General features: G+C 41.6%; 2 protein-coding genes across 7 annotated transcripts in view; one reads left to right on the top strand and one right to left on the bottom strand.

The window, feature by feature from the left end:
- Window positions 1–14186, top strand: part of LOC146658589 (focal adhesion kinase 1-like) — a 64070-nt gene extending 49884 nt beyond the window's left edge. For 5 of the 6 annotated variants that reach the window (XM_085422260.1, XM_085422259.1, XM_085422257.1 and 2 more), the window contains 10 exons: window positions 1700–1777; window positions 1912–2100; window positions 3036–3161; window positions 5513–5575; window positions 6990–7029; window positions 7799–7902; window positions 9654–9809; window positions 11388–11468; window positions 11615–11700; window positions 13600–14186. In XM_085422260.1, coding sequence (XP_085278386.1) covers window positions 1700–1777; window positions 1912–2100; window positions 3036–3161; window positions 5513–5575; window positions 6990–7029; window positions 7799–7902; window positions 9654–9809; window positions 11388–11468; window positions 11615–11700; window positions 13600–13726 — 1050 coding nt within the window. In that variant the 3' untranslated portion in view covers window positions 13727–14186. The remainder of the gene's footprint in view (window positions 1–1699; window positions 1778–1911; window positions 2101–3035; window positions 3162–5512; window positions 5576–6989; window positions 7030–7798; window positions 7903–9653; window positions 9810–11387; window positions 11469–11614; window positions 11701–13599) is intronic. The other variant, XM_085422261.1, reaches the window with a different exon arrangement.
- LOC146658581 (protein tyrosine phosphatase type IVA 3) overlaps window positions 1–15710 on the bottom strand; it is a 164806-nt gene that overhangs the window by 79114 nt on the left and 69982 nt on the right. The window lies entirely within an intron of this gene.

The raw sequence follows: 15710 nt of genomic DNA, 5'->3' as shown, positions 1-15710 counted from the left end.
CCATGGTGGTGGCCCACTATGAGCTTTTAACTCTATGTGCTTTATTTGATGCTGCTTGAGTTGAATATCTCATATAAACGCTAAGTGCTGTATCCTGTAAATGCTAAAGGTAGTTTGAAAAATTAAGATAAATTGCTTCTAGGCATATCAAGCACCATTTTACAGAACAAACCAAATCCGCATGCGCCTATTGCAGTTTTGTGTAGTAACAATTACCTCAAACACCAAAAAAAGTTTATGGTGTTTATGAAGGCATTTCCTGCTCATGTACATAAACCTTTTCAATTCAAAGCAACTCTTCGAGCAAGGTCATAGAAACCTCTTAGCTGGTTGCACATGGATGCAATGGTCAGAACCTGCATGAACGTCAGAAGTGCATCAGCTTATTTGTTTCTCAAATGGTCTAAACTCCTGTAACTATTATGTTTTTACATTAGGTGGTGCAGTTAATCCAAAATCCTTTCTTTATTTGGTTATTAATGATGAAATTCAGTTATTCACCCAAAGCTTTGCAGATATTAGCCAATGTTTGGCTTTATTAGCCGGTGTGATTAATTTCCCATCTGTCTGTCCCTGTGTGTTTATCTTCCTATTTTTATCTTGGGTATTCCCAGGGAAACCCCCCTCCCTGTGGATTGACTGCCAAAGGAAAATTAACCTTCCAAGATATAGTTTTGTTCATGTAAACCCTTCCATGTGTGAGCCTGTCCACAAACAGGCTGAACGTTTCCATCGTTTGCCCTGACTGTGTCTGAACATTTGAAGCCAGTTTTTGTCTCGTCTTCAGTGTCTTTGTCTTGTCTGCTTCTCTTTGTCCTTTCTCCCCCTCCCTTTCTGTTTATTTTTCCCATTTTTATTTTCTTTCCTTGTCTCCTTATTATCCCACTTTGCCTTTCTTTGCATTCTGCCTCCCTCTTCATGTGTCGTTGTCTCTCGTCTTGCTGTCGGAGGTGTGGTCCAGAGAAAGCTACTATGAGAGACTGTGGAAGGTAGAGGTTACAACACTGCCGTGCTGGAAACGAGCTCAATGTGTTAGAGAAGTTCAAATCATTAAGAAAAAAATGTGTCCAGAAAACAGTTCATCAACTGTGCATCAACCAGCAGCAGAGGAAACAACACCGTGGGTTCACCAAGCACTTCTGTTTTTAGCTGAAACTACAAGTGAGAGGAAGAGTATCCTGTGTTAGAGAGCTGCTGATCTCTACTAAACTTTGCTCCTCTGGCCAACAACACAGAGCAGATGATTGTTCTGCTTATTGGGAATATTTTAAACTCCTTTTGCTTTTATAGTTCATAAGCGTGCTTGAAAGAGAGGTCTTGGTGAACATGTAACTCACCTGCATCACATCTAACATGTGAGCAGCAGATTGTCTCATAGTTGTCTAGCAGTTCTCCATGGGTGTCGTGGTTTGTAGTCGTTCGACTAACAGCTTGCTGTACTTGCAGTCCAGTGGGTGTTCCCTGTTTTGATTGACAGCTAACCCAGCCACACAAACAGCTCCTGGGGGGGTTTGTGTGTTGATTGTCTGAATGAAGTGTCTTCTAACATTTCTTTGGAGAAAATATAATTGTTACAAATATAAAGTGTTATAACTGCACCTTTGCTTTTCCCACCTGTCTTTCTGTATCTCAAAATACCTTTCCTTGATCTTTCTTTCTGTCTTTCTCTTCCTTTTTTTCTCATTTTCCGCCTCTGTAGCCAAGTAGACCTGGCTATCCCAGTCCTCGCTCAAGTGAAGGTTTTTACCCCAGTCCCCAGCATCCTGGACACTATCAGGTATGTAGACGAACTCAACAGCTCTGTCACTGCATGTGTACTTGCTATAATTGCATCAACGTCTTGAGATTTTTCAGAATCAAAACATTAAGGACAACCTTGTGTCTCTGTCCATGTCTTCACTTCGGTTTCAGATGGCAGGCTATCCAGGCCCTCACACACTCCCCTCTGTGCCTAGCGCCTTGTACCCACCTCAGGCGGCAATGCTGGACACCCACCACGCACACACACACCCCCGCCACCATGTCCACACCCATTCACACGCACAGCTCCTTCCCCAGCCTCACGGACAGGATATGGCGCTGTGGGGCTCTATGATGGAGGTAGGACTCTAATTTCACTCTTATAGACATGCGCGCACACACACACACACACACTCACTCACTCACTCACTCACTCACTCTGAAATCAGACTCAGACAACTTTATTAATACACAAAAAGGGAAATTTAGTTGCAAACTCAACTAAGATGTGACGCAGGCACAAATTAGCAAACTATGATGTCAAAAAACAAAAAAACCTATATAATAAACAAATAGAATAACAAGGACATTTGTCCAAAAATCAACAGTCATAGAAAAATTCATCTAATTATCCCCTTGAGAGTTCAGTGATCTCATAGCTGAGGGAAAGAAGCATTTTAAGCTGTGATGTGAGTTTTGTGCTGTTTGTTGGTTGTGGTCACTGGCTGTTACGCTACATGTATACAATAAGTGAAACGCAGTCATGTGACCAGAGGTCATAGAAAGGCATTCAAATTCAGCAACTTCAAGAAAACTCTGCTTTCAGTGTAAAGCGAGTCCCAAAATAAAAAAGCAATTGAAGTGGAAATCACTGAGAGGACAGGATACCATTGATTAACACCTGACAGGCTAATAAATACATTAAAAGGTTACCTAGACAACCTGAAACTCTACTAGTGGCCACGAATCATCTTTTCAAGTGTGACAAACATATTGTTTCTTCTGTGGAGGCAGTTACACACCAGTCACACTGTTGTTGTTTTTTTTAATGGGTTGCAAAAGTTTTCCAGTTTCCACACCAGTTTTTTTTCACAGAAACACCCCCCTGACACCTCAGTTGTTTTTAGTATTTGCGTCCACCACCTCAGTTCAGCCTCTCATCAGTCTGGTGTATATGTGTGTTCATCTCCATGTCTGGCTGTGTGTCCCCGTGCTGGTGTGCATGTCTGTTATGCTATGCTTGACTTTCTGTTGCACGTTTGTGTGTGTGGATGTGTGTGTATGTGTGTGTGTAGGACAGGGCAGTAGACATGCAGCAGTGTGTAGGCCAGCAGTGCCTGTTAATGGAGGAACAGCTGATCATACAACAGCAGCAGATGGAGGAGGATCAGAGGTGGCTGGAGCAGGAGGAAAGGCTGCTGGTAAAGCACACCCATGCACAACTGACACATGCACACTACGGATGCTGTCACAGTGCATTTAATTGAGATTTACTTTGTCTTGCTTCTGTATGGTTGGCTAGATTTAAGCAGCTGTGTGGGGTAAACAAAAATGTCTAAAGACTAGCGCATTTGTGCAGCCCTGAACATGCCTCTTTGCAGCAATAAAGGAAAAGCAGCTACATTTAAGGAAGTTTGACGTGTTCTTGTTGGATTTATTTTGTGCTTTTCTGAGAGGTTGTGTATGGTGCATTGTGTCAGTGCTCACTGTAAGGAAAAGATGTCTTGTTTAGTTGCCGTCTTTTTGCATGCTGTCGTAATTCCGTATTCAGAAAGTGTAATCACTTAGTTTGGACTCATTTTTTAAAAAGTTTATCATTGTGTCAACACACATAAATATACTTAAGCTCTTAAATTATTTGATTTGAAAACACTATTGCACTTAAATGTGTGTTTTTACCGTGGTCCTGAGAGCTCAGTGCATTGCAACTTAAGAAAACACAAGCGAATCAAACCAACAGGAAACCATTCTCGCTAATTTCCTAGCACGTATGCAACACGAAGACAAATAAAATGCTGCAAAGTGAGAAAATGCCACCAGATACTGAAAGGAATTTAATGGAAATGCTCATTAAGAAGTGCAGAAGCGTGTTTGATATTGCCTTGAAGTTACTGAAGTCTCGTAGCTGTGATGGGAAATGAGCTGTATTCGATTTCGCTGTGACGTGGTCACACTCCTGAAAAATCTGACCTGTATATGATTTACAACCACACACAGAAGTGGGAAAAATGAAAATCTGCTACGTGAGAATATTAGATGTCAAATGTGATTTGTGTTGTTCACATTGTAATAAAAAAAAGTTCACTAAGAGTCGCATAAGAGCAAAAGGGGGAAAAGCAGAGTTGAAACCCTTTTCTCTGCAGTCTGAATTCAGCCACAGACATTTGAAGTTTGAGGTGAAGGTGTCAGTGGTGTCAAGCTGATTATATTTTTTTTTTTAACAGCACTGCAGTTTGAGTTGTCTGCTGCGGCGTCTTTGAGCTAGAAACCTTAAGGCTGCTATTACAGTGACCCTGCTCTGATGTGCTGCAGTCAGTGCTGGTTAGAGAAAGAATCAGTTAGGATGCCTCCAAAAGTCTAGTTCCTATGTGGTTATGAAAATGACTGTCGTCTTCAAAAGAGTTTTACAATGACCTGTTAAACAGTTACTGTGCAGTATTTCATCAACTTACATTCCTCCTTAATACCATGAACACAGAATTAAGGAACTGTCTGGGTTTTTTTGTTGGAGTTTTTCTTTTTTGCTTAAGACTTTTATAGTGCGTGTTTGTGTGCGTGCATGTAAGAGAGAGTGAGTTTGTAGGCAGGTGTGGCCTGTGCAAATTCCAGGCTAATGATAGGCTTACAGAATCTGACAGCCCAGTCAACAGTCTGTCTTTGACCCACAACCACTAAATGACAACACGCGAGATTACTGAAAAGATGGGGAGGTATAAAGTGTGTGTGTAGGGGTGGGTGGGGGGTGTTTCTTATAGGCTGCCTGGTTTTTATAAGACTGTCACTTGAGCGAGGGACTAGAAAGGGGTGGGAAAGAAAGGGAGGAGAAAGGCAGGAGGTTTTGGGAAAGAAGGGTAGACACGCTCGCATACTGACAGCTTGTTGGCAGCGTGCTTCTTCCCTCCTCCTCTCCTTCCCTCTCTCTGTGCGTCACCGTCAGACATAAGAGTGGTGGAGGCAGGAAGCTGGAGTTGAATCTGAAGTCTTCTCTGGATGAAACTTGCAGCACTGACAAGGTTACAGAGAAAACCAGACAGTAACAGAGGGTACAGTGCGAGATACTGGAAAGATCCCGAGATAACAGCAGAGACTAAACGCCTCACACGAACGGTTCACACATCAGGCTTCTTTGATGAACTCTGCGGCGATGCTGGTCTTCAAGTCCTGTCTTGGAAAGCTGGTATGAGTGGATATGTGTGTGTCAGAGAGGGCAATGAGTGGGACTTTGTGGTTGTTTTGTGTGTGGTTTTATTTCGGTTTGCATGGCAGCACCAATAGAAACATTTTTCTTAAGTTAACTTTGTGTGGAGGATCCAAAAAAGCCTTTTGGACACTACACCTTTGTGTATCCTGCGTTCCAGTCTTCATAGGAGGTTTTGTGTTTGGACAGTTGTGCTTTTTTTTTTCTGCCACAGCTTCATCATTTATCCATGAAGTCTATCTTTTTTTTGTGAAACATTTGGATTATTTGAAAAAATCCCTACTGCAAATCGAAGTATATGTATATGGATTTGGTAAATGGAGATGTAATGTTTGATTGTTTGTGATTGCTTAGAAACCCGACACGAGAAGTTCAAGAGGTAGTCTGGACAGAGAAGACAGTGGACTCCAGCCACCGGTAAGTTCCTTCTTCTTGTTTCTCATTAATTAGTTATACCCATTCACATCAGGACAATAACTCACAAACATTCCTACAGGTGCGAGTTGAACTGTCTCTGTTTCTTTCTTTCTAAACTTTCACTGTCCAAATCTTGTCCAATTTGCTGTCCCCGCCACTTTATGAATGGGAAGTTATTTTCCTGAAGTGTTTGTGTTTTTAACCACGGAGGATGTCTGATGAAGACGAATGTTGACGGACGTCCGTGTTATGGTCAGACTCACTGCTGCGGCGTGTGTTTGTTTTCTTTTCAACTGACTGATTCAGGGACAGGAAGTGACCTGTTGAGGGTAAAGTCAGCAATGTGGGGTCAGCATATTCTCACAAACTGGATATTAATGGAAGGGTTTTGCACTCAGTCCCAGAGTGTCCTGGTGGCCGATTTTAGTGATTGTCCATCTGTAAATAAATACTTCAGAGTGTGAGAAGCAACGTTACTGGTAAAGGATGTAAGATCTGGGCACTGCTGGCAGCCCTTTGGTTGCACACAAAACACAGAGTTGCTGAGATATTTGCATCTTGCAACTTCTCCCCTTTCCTCCTGTTGTAATATCTAGTGTGTGTGTGCGTGTGTGTAACTGTATCCCAAAGCTGGAATCTCTGCAGCTGAACGCAGAGTTGCATGTTGATGTTATTTCCCCATTGCCAGCAGAAGTTGTTTCAGCAGTCTGAAGTTGCCATGAGTTAGATATTTCCGTCTCTGTAATTCATCTCACTGCTTGTCCTCCTCCTCCTCCCATTGAATGGTTGTGGTTTGTGGTGGGAAAATCTCCCTCGTTCGTGTGTGTGTGTGTGTGTGTGTGTGTGTGTGTGTGTGTGTGTGTGTGTGTGTGTGTGTGTGTGTGCGCGCGCCTTGGTGGAGTATTTTTGGGTGTTGGTGGTTGTCAGACCACAACACAATGATGGCACCATGGCTTTTGAGTCCTTCTGTGCTGTTTTCTCACACACACAAAACAACAGGGATGCAGTAAAAATACAATAAATTTAAATATGTAACATTCCTGGCATTTTGTTCTCACAACCATCACATCATGTAAACATGCTGCAGTTTTAAAATGCTAGCTCTAACAAAAGAAACACTTTGACAGGAAGAGGATGACAAAACAAACAGAATATTTTTGTTACCATAACTTACCCAACGCAGGACCACACAGCACAAAATAACAGGCACAGCTCCTCTGCCGCAAATGACTGTGAGCTAGCTGTGTGCGAGCTGAGGCTCGGTGTCACATGACAAAGTAAATTGGATTCTGTGCTGAGGCCGCTGGTGGTTTAAAGCTGTGAAGTTCTAATTTCCTGCAAAGCTTCTGATTATGTCTGCGTCTGTGCAATCGCTAACCCAGTGCTTTGTTTTGTTGTTTGTTTGTTTGCGCAGACAGGAAACCAGCACATATACCAGCCCGTTGGCAAACCAGGTAATAGATGGGGCCTCAACTCCGCCACAATTACAGGAGGGCAACCACTATTGTTATATGCTGTCTTCTCTTTCTCCCAAGATGTGTAACTTACACATATACCATCACACAGTGTAGCACGCTGTGTATCTCTGAGGTCAGCGTCTGTCTGCAGGGTTTAGTCTGTGGTCACAGTAAGACAGATCCAGCTGTGAACCTGCTGGCCTGCTAGTGAGAACACCAACCTCTGGTTATATGGACTCAAACAGCATGTCATGTTCAGTATGTTCAGTGCTCAGAGCGTTAATATACAGAGAAAACAGAAACATATAGTAGCCAGCTGGGGGATGATTTTCCAGGATGGAATATCGTTTTTGTCCATTTAATGTTTCCTGATTCCTGATAGATACTAATGTAGAGGAAGAGAGACGTTTCATACTTGAAACAGTTTGTGGGAGACTTTATAAATCAATCAAAACTTTATTCATACGACAATTTTAATACCACTTTGCAATAGAATGTTCTTTACAGAACATCATCAAATGCAGAAGAGAAAAAGAGGCTAAAAGGTGTGAAAAGAAGTAGAAAGCATAGATACAATTCAAATAAAAACCAAATCTTACGAGGTGACGCTTTGTTTGGCAAAAATTAGCCTGGAGTTAATTATAATCTGTGTTTTAATCTGAGCTGCTGCGAAACCAAAGTAAGCATCTGCCCACACTTCTTAGGAATAAATTGTGAGTAGAAATATTTTTGTACTTCACACGTTGTCGTATGTTGTTTCCTGCAGAGCATGTGGCCCCGCCAAAGAAACCCCCTCGACCTGGGGCCCAGTGCCAAGTAAGCAGCCTGGCCTGTCTAAATACTGGAGACAGTTACAATGATGGAGTCAAGGTACACACACACACGTGCATGAATGCATGAAGCAAAAGTACAAGCAGAAATACACACTGAATGAATGAATGAATGAAATGCTCCTCCAGTAGCACATGGAGGGACACATTTACCGAGTGGACACAGTGCATGTTTTGAATGCTTGGAGCATTAATATTTACCCTTGTATCTTCTTTCCTTTGGCTGCTCCGTCTCTCTCTCTCCCCTCCCCCTCACCCCCATTCTTCTCCGGCACTCTGCCTTACTGTTGACCCCTAGCCCTGGCGGGTAAGCAGCACACCGTCTGTGTGTGTTTACTGTGCGTCTTGTCTCCTGTTCCATATTGTTGTCCTGCTCCTCCATCAGCCCTTTGATTTCTTTGTCCAACAAATCACATTCTGTTGTAGTATTAACTTCATCTCTGCACTTCCCCTTGTCTGTTTTCCTGCTTATATTGTCTTCTCTCCTTTTCTCAGATCTAAGTGCTTTTAACTTTTATAGATTTTTTTTTATTTACTTGAGCACTAATTATATGCTTCTCTTTGTAATTAGTAGACAAGTGAGTCTTTAATAAGATTTAATCTTTTTTTTCTTCCCCAGTTAAGAATTAAAAGGTTTTCCTCATCCTAGTAAAATAGGGTCATATTTTTTACAGATTATAAAGCAGCTAGTTTTCAAATGCTTATTTTTTCTAGATAAATGCTTCAAGTGGTTTCAGTAGGTCATTGTGTGCACAGCGTTGTATTGTTTTCACTGTAGGCGGTGATTTACTGATTACCCAGAATTCAGTAAGGACTGGAAAAGCGAGGGCGTGAAGGGGAATGCAGAAAAAATGTGCAAAATGAAGTGAAATTGCAAAGAGGATTAGAGTTTATACATGCATGCATGCATGACTGCGGGCGAGAGAAAGTCTTTGTATTCAAGATGTGGGAAGTATACCTGCAGGTAGTAGTCAGGTGATGTCACTGAGCAAGAGAGATGGTGAAGAAAATGGAAAGACAGAAATGAGAAAGCGCTTTATGTTAGTGCAAGATGATGATTGGTTTATATGGCAGGTTCAGGAAGATGTGACCTCCTACGGGGAATCTGTATTCAATTAAAATCCTCAACTGATAGGTTTACGGCACAGGTTATGGTAGTGTGACACTGCCATCTAGTGGCCAGAGAATACCTCTACATTTAGACATAGTATCTGATATTCAGAGTGCTGGTGTTGTTCCTGGATCATCATAATTAATGTTGGCCCAGGTTCAACATTGCAAGTGACAAATCAATGTTATGATGTTGTTATGATGTCATCGTCGACATGGAAACAAGACTTGCTGATGTCCACTCAGGAAAAAGTGCAAATAAGTGGGTGGAGAGGGTCAGGGTTAGGGCTATGGCTATGGTTACGGTGTTATGGTTAGGGTCGATGGTGTGATGGTGTTTCCATGTCGCAAAACAATGGCATCACAACATGGGTATATCAGATGCACTTAACATAAGTAGAAACATAATAGATATTAATTCACTCATTAATCTACTTGTTTAACTCTCTTGATTATTATTACTTTACTTTGGACCTTTAAATGTATCTAGTGTGTAAGGCGGATGAACGTCTTTACAATCTACCAGGATTTGTGGAGGTAAATGTTTTAACAAATGTTTTGTTTTTTCATCCACACTGTTTCAGCTGGTTTTTGTCATCAGTCTCCCACACTTCTTTCCCAGGTACACATTCACTCAAAGAACCTCTCACTCACTGCTTTTTGTCTTCTTCTGTGGTTTAGCTGCAGCCTCAGGAGATAAGCCCGCCTCCCACCGCCAATCTGGATCGGTCGAACGACAAAGTGTACGAGAACGTGACGGGATTGGTCAAAGCTGTGATCGAGATGTCAAGCAAGATCCAGCCGGCTCCACCCGAGGAGTACGTGCCCATGGTCAAGGTAACAGAGGCACAAACGGCAGTTTGTTATTTCTCTGAAGTGGAGCTGCAGGCTTTGAGCTAAAAACTCAGCACAGTAGATCAAAGCAGCTCTGTGCAGTTTAATAACCGCTATGTCCTTGAGCACTGTGACGCACTGTTTCAGTTTAATTGGCCGGTGCAGCTTTCCAAGGACGGAATTTCGACACTTCTTCTGCTCCTTCATGAATAATTTTTGCTTCATATATTAACCTGACTCTGCAGATAGCCTAAGCAGCTTTTCACCAAAGGGATTTAATAATTAGTTTTCCTGTGAGTCTTTTTGACAAAAATACATTTCATTTTATTTCTCCAAAGGGTTTTTTCACGTTGGTAGAAAGGGAAGAGCAGGGCAAACAGCCCGTACAGCTAACATTGGAGTGTTCATCCCTAACTCCAGAATGTTTAGCCAAGCTGCTAACCTTAAGAAGGGAATACAGCACTGTGTCGTTTCTGTCTTCTCTATTAGAAATTTCAGATTTTAGACTATTTAAAACAAACTATGTGAATTATTGATACTAGGGCTGCCACAAACGATTATTTTGATAGTCGACTAGTCACCGATTATTTTTGCGATTAGTCGACTAATCAGATCATCATCCATTGGACGTACAGCGTACAGCTTATTGCACCAGCAGCATCTGGTCTTATATAACTATCATTAGCTTACAGCTTGAAGTGTTTGTGCTAACTAAAAATAAAGACAAGATGGTAGTTTATTAATTTTTAATGAAATTTGCAGATTGTTTCGGTGAAGTTTAATAAACTCCTTGCTTTCTAAAATATAACAGGACACCGGAGTATATTCTCCAGCTTCTGATAATCAGCTGTCTGCTTGACAGTTTTAGCTGTGCAAAAACTATAACTTTAATCTCAGCCAAACCGATTTACTCAGGAACAAATAAAATACTAAAGAAAGCCAAACTAACATTTTTAAGTTATCTAAGTGACTTATATATATGTTTAACCTGACTAGCGAAAGACAGCGGTGGGTTTGAAAACGATTTGCCGGGAGTCCGGTGTTCTCACGGCTCTAGTTAGCCTTGCCCCCGCCTAGCTAACGAGCTAGTGGGTAACAGACGTCTCTGAAAACGTCGGAGCGCTTTTGAAAATATGCGGTGTCTTGATAAACTGAGCAGATATTTGAGGTTTACACAGCTACATTCTCGCCTGAAAATATGTTAAACGTTTATTTTGTGACCCAGAAAGAATAATAAGAGTAAAGTTAAAACTAACTAGCTGCCGCCATTGTCGACAACTGCGCTGGGCTGCGCTATGAATTCTGGGACACAGCTTCTTCTTCTTCGGGGTTTAACGGCAGCTGGCATCCTTGTACATGCAGTGCTGCCATCTTCTGTTTCAGTCCGTTATTACACTCTTAAATCCTACTACTCATTCCTGCGTCCTTTGTGATCTTACAAAGCTTCAAACGATGCGTCGACTATTAAATTAGTCGTCGACGATTTTAATAGTCGACATAATCGTGACTAGTCGACTAATCGTGGCAGCCCTAATTGATACCACGTGTAAGCTGTCCTGTTGTGAAAAAAATGTGTTTCAGGATGTGGGTCTGGCACTGAGGACATTATTGGCCACAGTAGATGAGACTCTACCTCAACTTCCAGCCAGTACACACAGAGAGGTAGACACCGTTTTTACTAACAAGCATTCACTTTATGTTATTAAACAGTTTAATGATTGTTAATAAATCACGTTAAAGCACATTATTGATCACACAGCTGCTCCAGCTTGTATTTTATTTTATACGGTTACGCTTTTCTTCACCAGATCGAGATGGCACAGAAGCTGCTGAACTCTGACTTGGCAGAACTGATTGCAAAGATGAAGTTAGCCCAACAATATGTGATGACCAGGTAGGTGCACAAACTAAAAGCATCACTTTGTTAGGTAAACCTTACCTACCTTAATTCTGGAAACATTGCTCAGAGGTTTTGGTCCTTAGTGACATGACAGCATTACACAGCTGCTGCAGGTTTGTCAGCTGTGCATCCATGATGTGAATCTGCTTTTCTACCACATTACAAAAGTGGACTAAGACTGTGATTGTGAACGTCATTTGAGTACAGTGAAGTCATCTCAAACTGGATCTGAGCTTTGTGACTTGGTGCATTATGCTGCCACTTAGGTGGGCTATGCCATTTAAAAAATGCTCAGTTGGTACTAGAGATGGACCGATCCGATATTACGTATCGGTCCGATACTGACCTAAATTACTGGATCGGATATCGGAGAAAAATAAAAAATGTAATCCGATCCATTAAATATCACGAAAGCACCTCACAAAATTTGCAACACGCCGTAACTCACCTCAGAACGTTAGCACGTCGGAGCAGTATGCATCACGTGATAGAGCGGCTGTGGCATGCGGGACCTGTTGGTGGTATGGTTGAGCATTTGGAGCTTCGCTAGCAACCCGGCATTTCATCTCCGACAAAGTTATCCCCGAGAGAAGTAAAGCAAGTGTGTAAGTCCATCTCTGAATGTTTGTAAAGCATTCCTGCGTTAAGCTTAACTAGCGACTGCCTCTCGCTCTCCGGCTGCTACTTCAATCATGAAACTGCTGATCGGCTTTTCTGTCGCAAGTCCGTGTCTCTTGTTTGTTTTTGGCCCACTTTGCACCAGAAAGAGGAAACCAGCGGCTGAACAACAGCAGCACGTTTAAGCTTGATCAGCTGTTGTTAGAATTTATTTAATATTACTTTCTACACCAGGATCTTTTTCTACGTAGCTGACGCTGGTAACTGTGCAGGGGCGGATCTAGCAAAGTTTAGCCAGGGGGGCCGATAGGGCATTAACAGGGAAAAGGGGGCACAAAGACATACTTTTCTTTCTTATTCTCATTTAAAATGTCTCGCTTTTAATTATTTAATATTTATCTGAATCTTACACCCAAAGTTTTAATCTGATGTAAAATGTATAGAAGTCCATTACTGCATATGGTAACTGTTAAGTCTAATATACCCTAGTAAGCTATAGTACTTTTTCCTTTGGGAAGGTACCATCTGTGCAGTCTGCAATTTTGTTGAAGAAAGATGTTGAATCTATTTAATATTTCTTGAAAAATAATTGATTTCTGTGCATTTTTTTCCACACTGCATCAAATTAAGGTTGATTACGTCGATTAAGCATCATGAGGTGGAGCGTGAGGGGTGGTTCCCTATTTTTTATTTATTTATTTTTGTTGTTGCTGGGAGTTGGAACCCTATTAGTTAGGTTGCTTAATATTTATGCTAAGTACTCTTTAAAATACCAGAATAGGGAGGATGGTGCAGGTTCAAGTTTATTAGATTGATCAGTATTGCTGAACTATGAAATATTTTTTTTGCATACAGGTATAACAGAATAGTTTTAGTGTAGTTGTTGTTTTAAACTTGAGTATGAACTTATACAAAATGCAGCAAGATATTTAAAAAACAGTTTTGTTGATTAAAAAACATTATATCGGATTCATATCGGTATCGGCAGATATCCAAATTTATGATATCGGTATCGGTATCGGACATAAAAAGTGGTATCGTGCCATCTCTAGTTGGTACTAATGAGCCTAAGTGCACTGAGTTTCTGTCATGTGATTGGATGATTAGATATTTGCACTAACAAGTAGGTTGAACAGATGTGCCTGATAAAGTGGCCAGTGAGAGTGTGTGTCATGCTCACGTTCTTGATGCTGTCACGTCTGCACATATGATCATTAATACTGCACTAACTATTAAAACTCTGATCTTGCATATATTCTGTATTGATGCTCCAAGCCTCCAGCAGGACTACAAGAAGCAGATGTTGACGGCGGCTCATGCTCTTGCTGTTGATGCCAAGAACTTGCTGGATGTTATCGACCAATCCCGGCTCAAGATGATGGCCCAGTCCCGCCCACACTAGCCCCATGTCGTCCGAGCTGACCAACAGGAGAGGGTGGCATCATCGTGACTTCTAAAGACTCCTGGGTTCCAGACGTCAGTCCTGATGTGTTGACGGAGGGGGCTGCTTTACAAATCAACGGCGAGAGCAGTGGCTCTGATAATCTGATAATGGTCCGCGATGAATCGTTAGAATTTTTTAATCCCGCTATAGCCGAGGTAATTAGTTCAACTGGGATTAAAATCTCCACCACTGTGACTTTCTGTATACGAGAACAGCGCAGAAACACTTCCTGAATCAGGGACTTGGCAGCTTCGCTCTCTTCAGAGTGGAATACAGTGACGAGAGGAGGAAGAAAGAAATCTACTCGTGATTTTTTTTTTTTTTTTTTTTTTTTAAGCTGTAAATCTGGATTTGGGATGAGCCAGATTCTGCAGGTTAGAGTTTTAAATGGATTCAAAACTTCCGACAGAAACGCTATCATGAAAGCTGGTGAGATCGGGCGGATTGCAACCCGATCTGCAACATATCTGCATGAAACTTCACTGTGGGATCTTAGACGTCGGCCGCCCCCGTTTGCTGACGTTCCGATTCCTGAATGGGAGCTCCTTTCTCCAATCAAATATCTCTACATCGCCATACACATCACATGTTTGTTATGTTTTGTTTTTTTGGTGCCTGGGGTGGTACAGTAACAACAGTCTCGGTTTGGTCTTCTCCGACTCGTCATGCCTCCTACCATCTCTCTTTCTCTGTTTCCTCCATCTCACCATGTTTTATTTATAGACTCAAATTGCAGAGGAGGAAACAGAGGCAGGAACGTAAAAAAGCAGAATACGCCTCGAGGACAGTCTAGTAACACTCTACTGCCTGAGGAAAGAAAACACTCTCTTCCCCTCTTCTCTCTATTTCACTCACTTTTCCTTTCCTTCACCCTTACTGCTCCCCTACTCCCACAGTCTTCCTCAGCTCCTCTCTGAGCCACTTTTAAAGACTCCAAATGTGAAGAGTCCAGCTCTGTGCGGGTAATCACCGCAGACAGAAACCTCCCCTACTCGCACTCAGTTCAGTCTGCTCTTTTTATCGATCAGCTCCATGTTTTTTGTGTTGTTTTGAGGAATCTTCGTCCTCTATACTGAAAAATGTTGAACTTTCAACCCCAGCAATTGACTGCTGTGTAAAAAAAAAAAAAAAAAAAAGAATTGGAAAAAATGTGTTCAGCGTGAGTGGCAGGATGCTTCCGATTGGTTCACGAGGAAGAAGACAGTGACACGTCTCAGAGTGGTCGCTAATTTTGTGAGGTTCGTGTCTCCTTTTCCTTTTTTTGTCTCCTCACATATAGTCCCAATATGAATCGTACGTTCATAATATAAGATTACATTAACTGTCCGATCACCCACTAGTGACACTTAAAGTATATTTCCCGGGGACCTGAACAAACCTCATATCACATTTATGACTCCAATTCTCTTGTCAGGTGTAACACTTTAAAAATTCCCCCCCTCCCCGACTTAATAATAGTCCCCATGGAACCAAACACATGAAATGTGGAGCCACATGACTGGAACTTGTTTCTCAGACACAAAACACTGAACTGAAAATCACATTTGTCTTTGTTAATACTGACCCCATGTGGAGTGTCACATACTGCTATATGAAATATACTGGTGACTGTACTGGTATAGCATGATATACTGGTATAAAGAAGAGCATATTTGCACAGCACCAAAATAACACATCCTAAGTTGTTTCCTTTTTTGTTTCTTGTTTGTTTGTTTTTTATTATTATTATTATTTTTTAAACCCGTTTTATCCAGATGTGATTTCCATGTTTAGCCAGCAATGAAACTATCAGATCGATCAATCTGGGTGTTATAGGGATAAAATAAATGTAAAACGGAGGAGAAAAAGACCCCAAACGAAACAATCTATTTTATTTCCTTGTTGTTGCGTAAATCTGCTCATGTTGGTATATTGTAAGCTATACTGGTGTGTATCACTGGTG

The sequence above is a fragment of the Rhamphochromis longiceps genome, linkage group LG11, assembly GCF_057381845.1.
Source record: "Rhamphochromis longiceps isolate RC_006_pf linkage group LG11, R_longiceps_female_GT1.1, whole genome shotgun sequence".
NCBI lineage: Eukaryota > Metazoa > Chordata > Actinopteri > Cichliformes > Cichlidae > Rhamphochromis > Rhamphochromis longiceps.
This window is presented reverse-complemented; position numbering and strand designations above follow the sequence as displayed.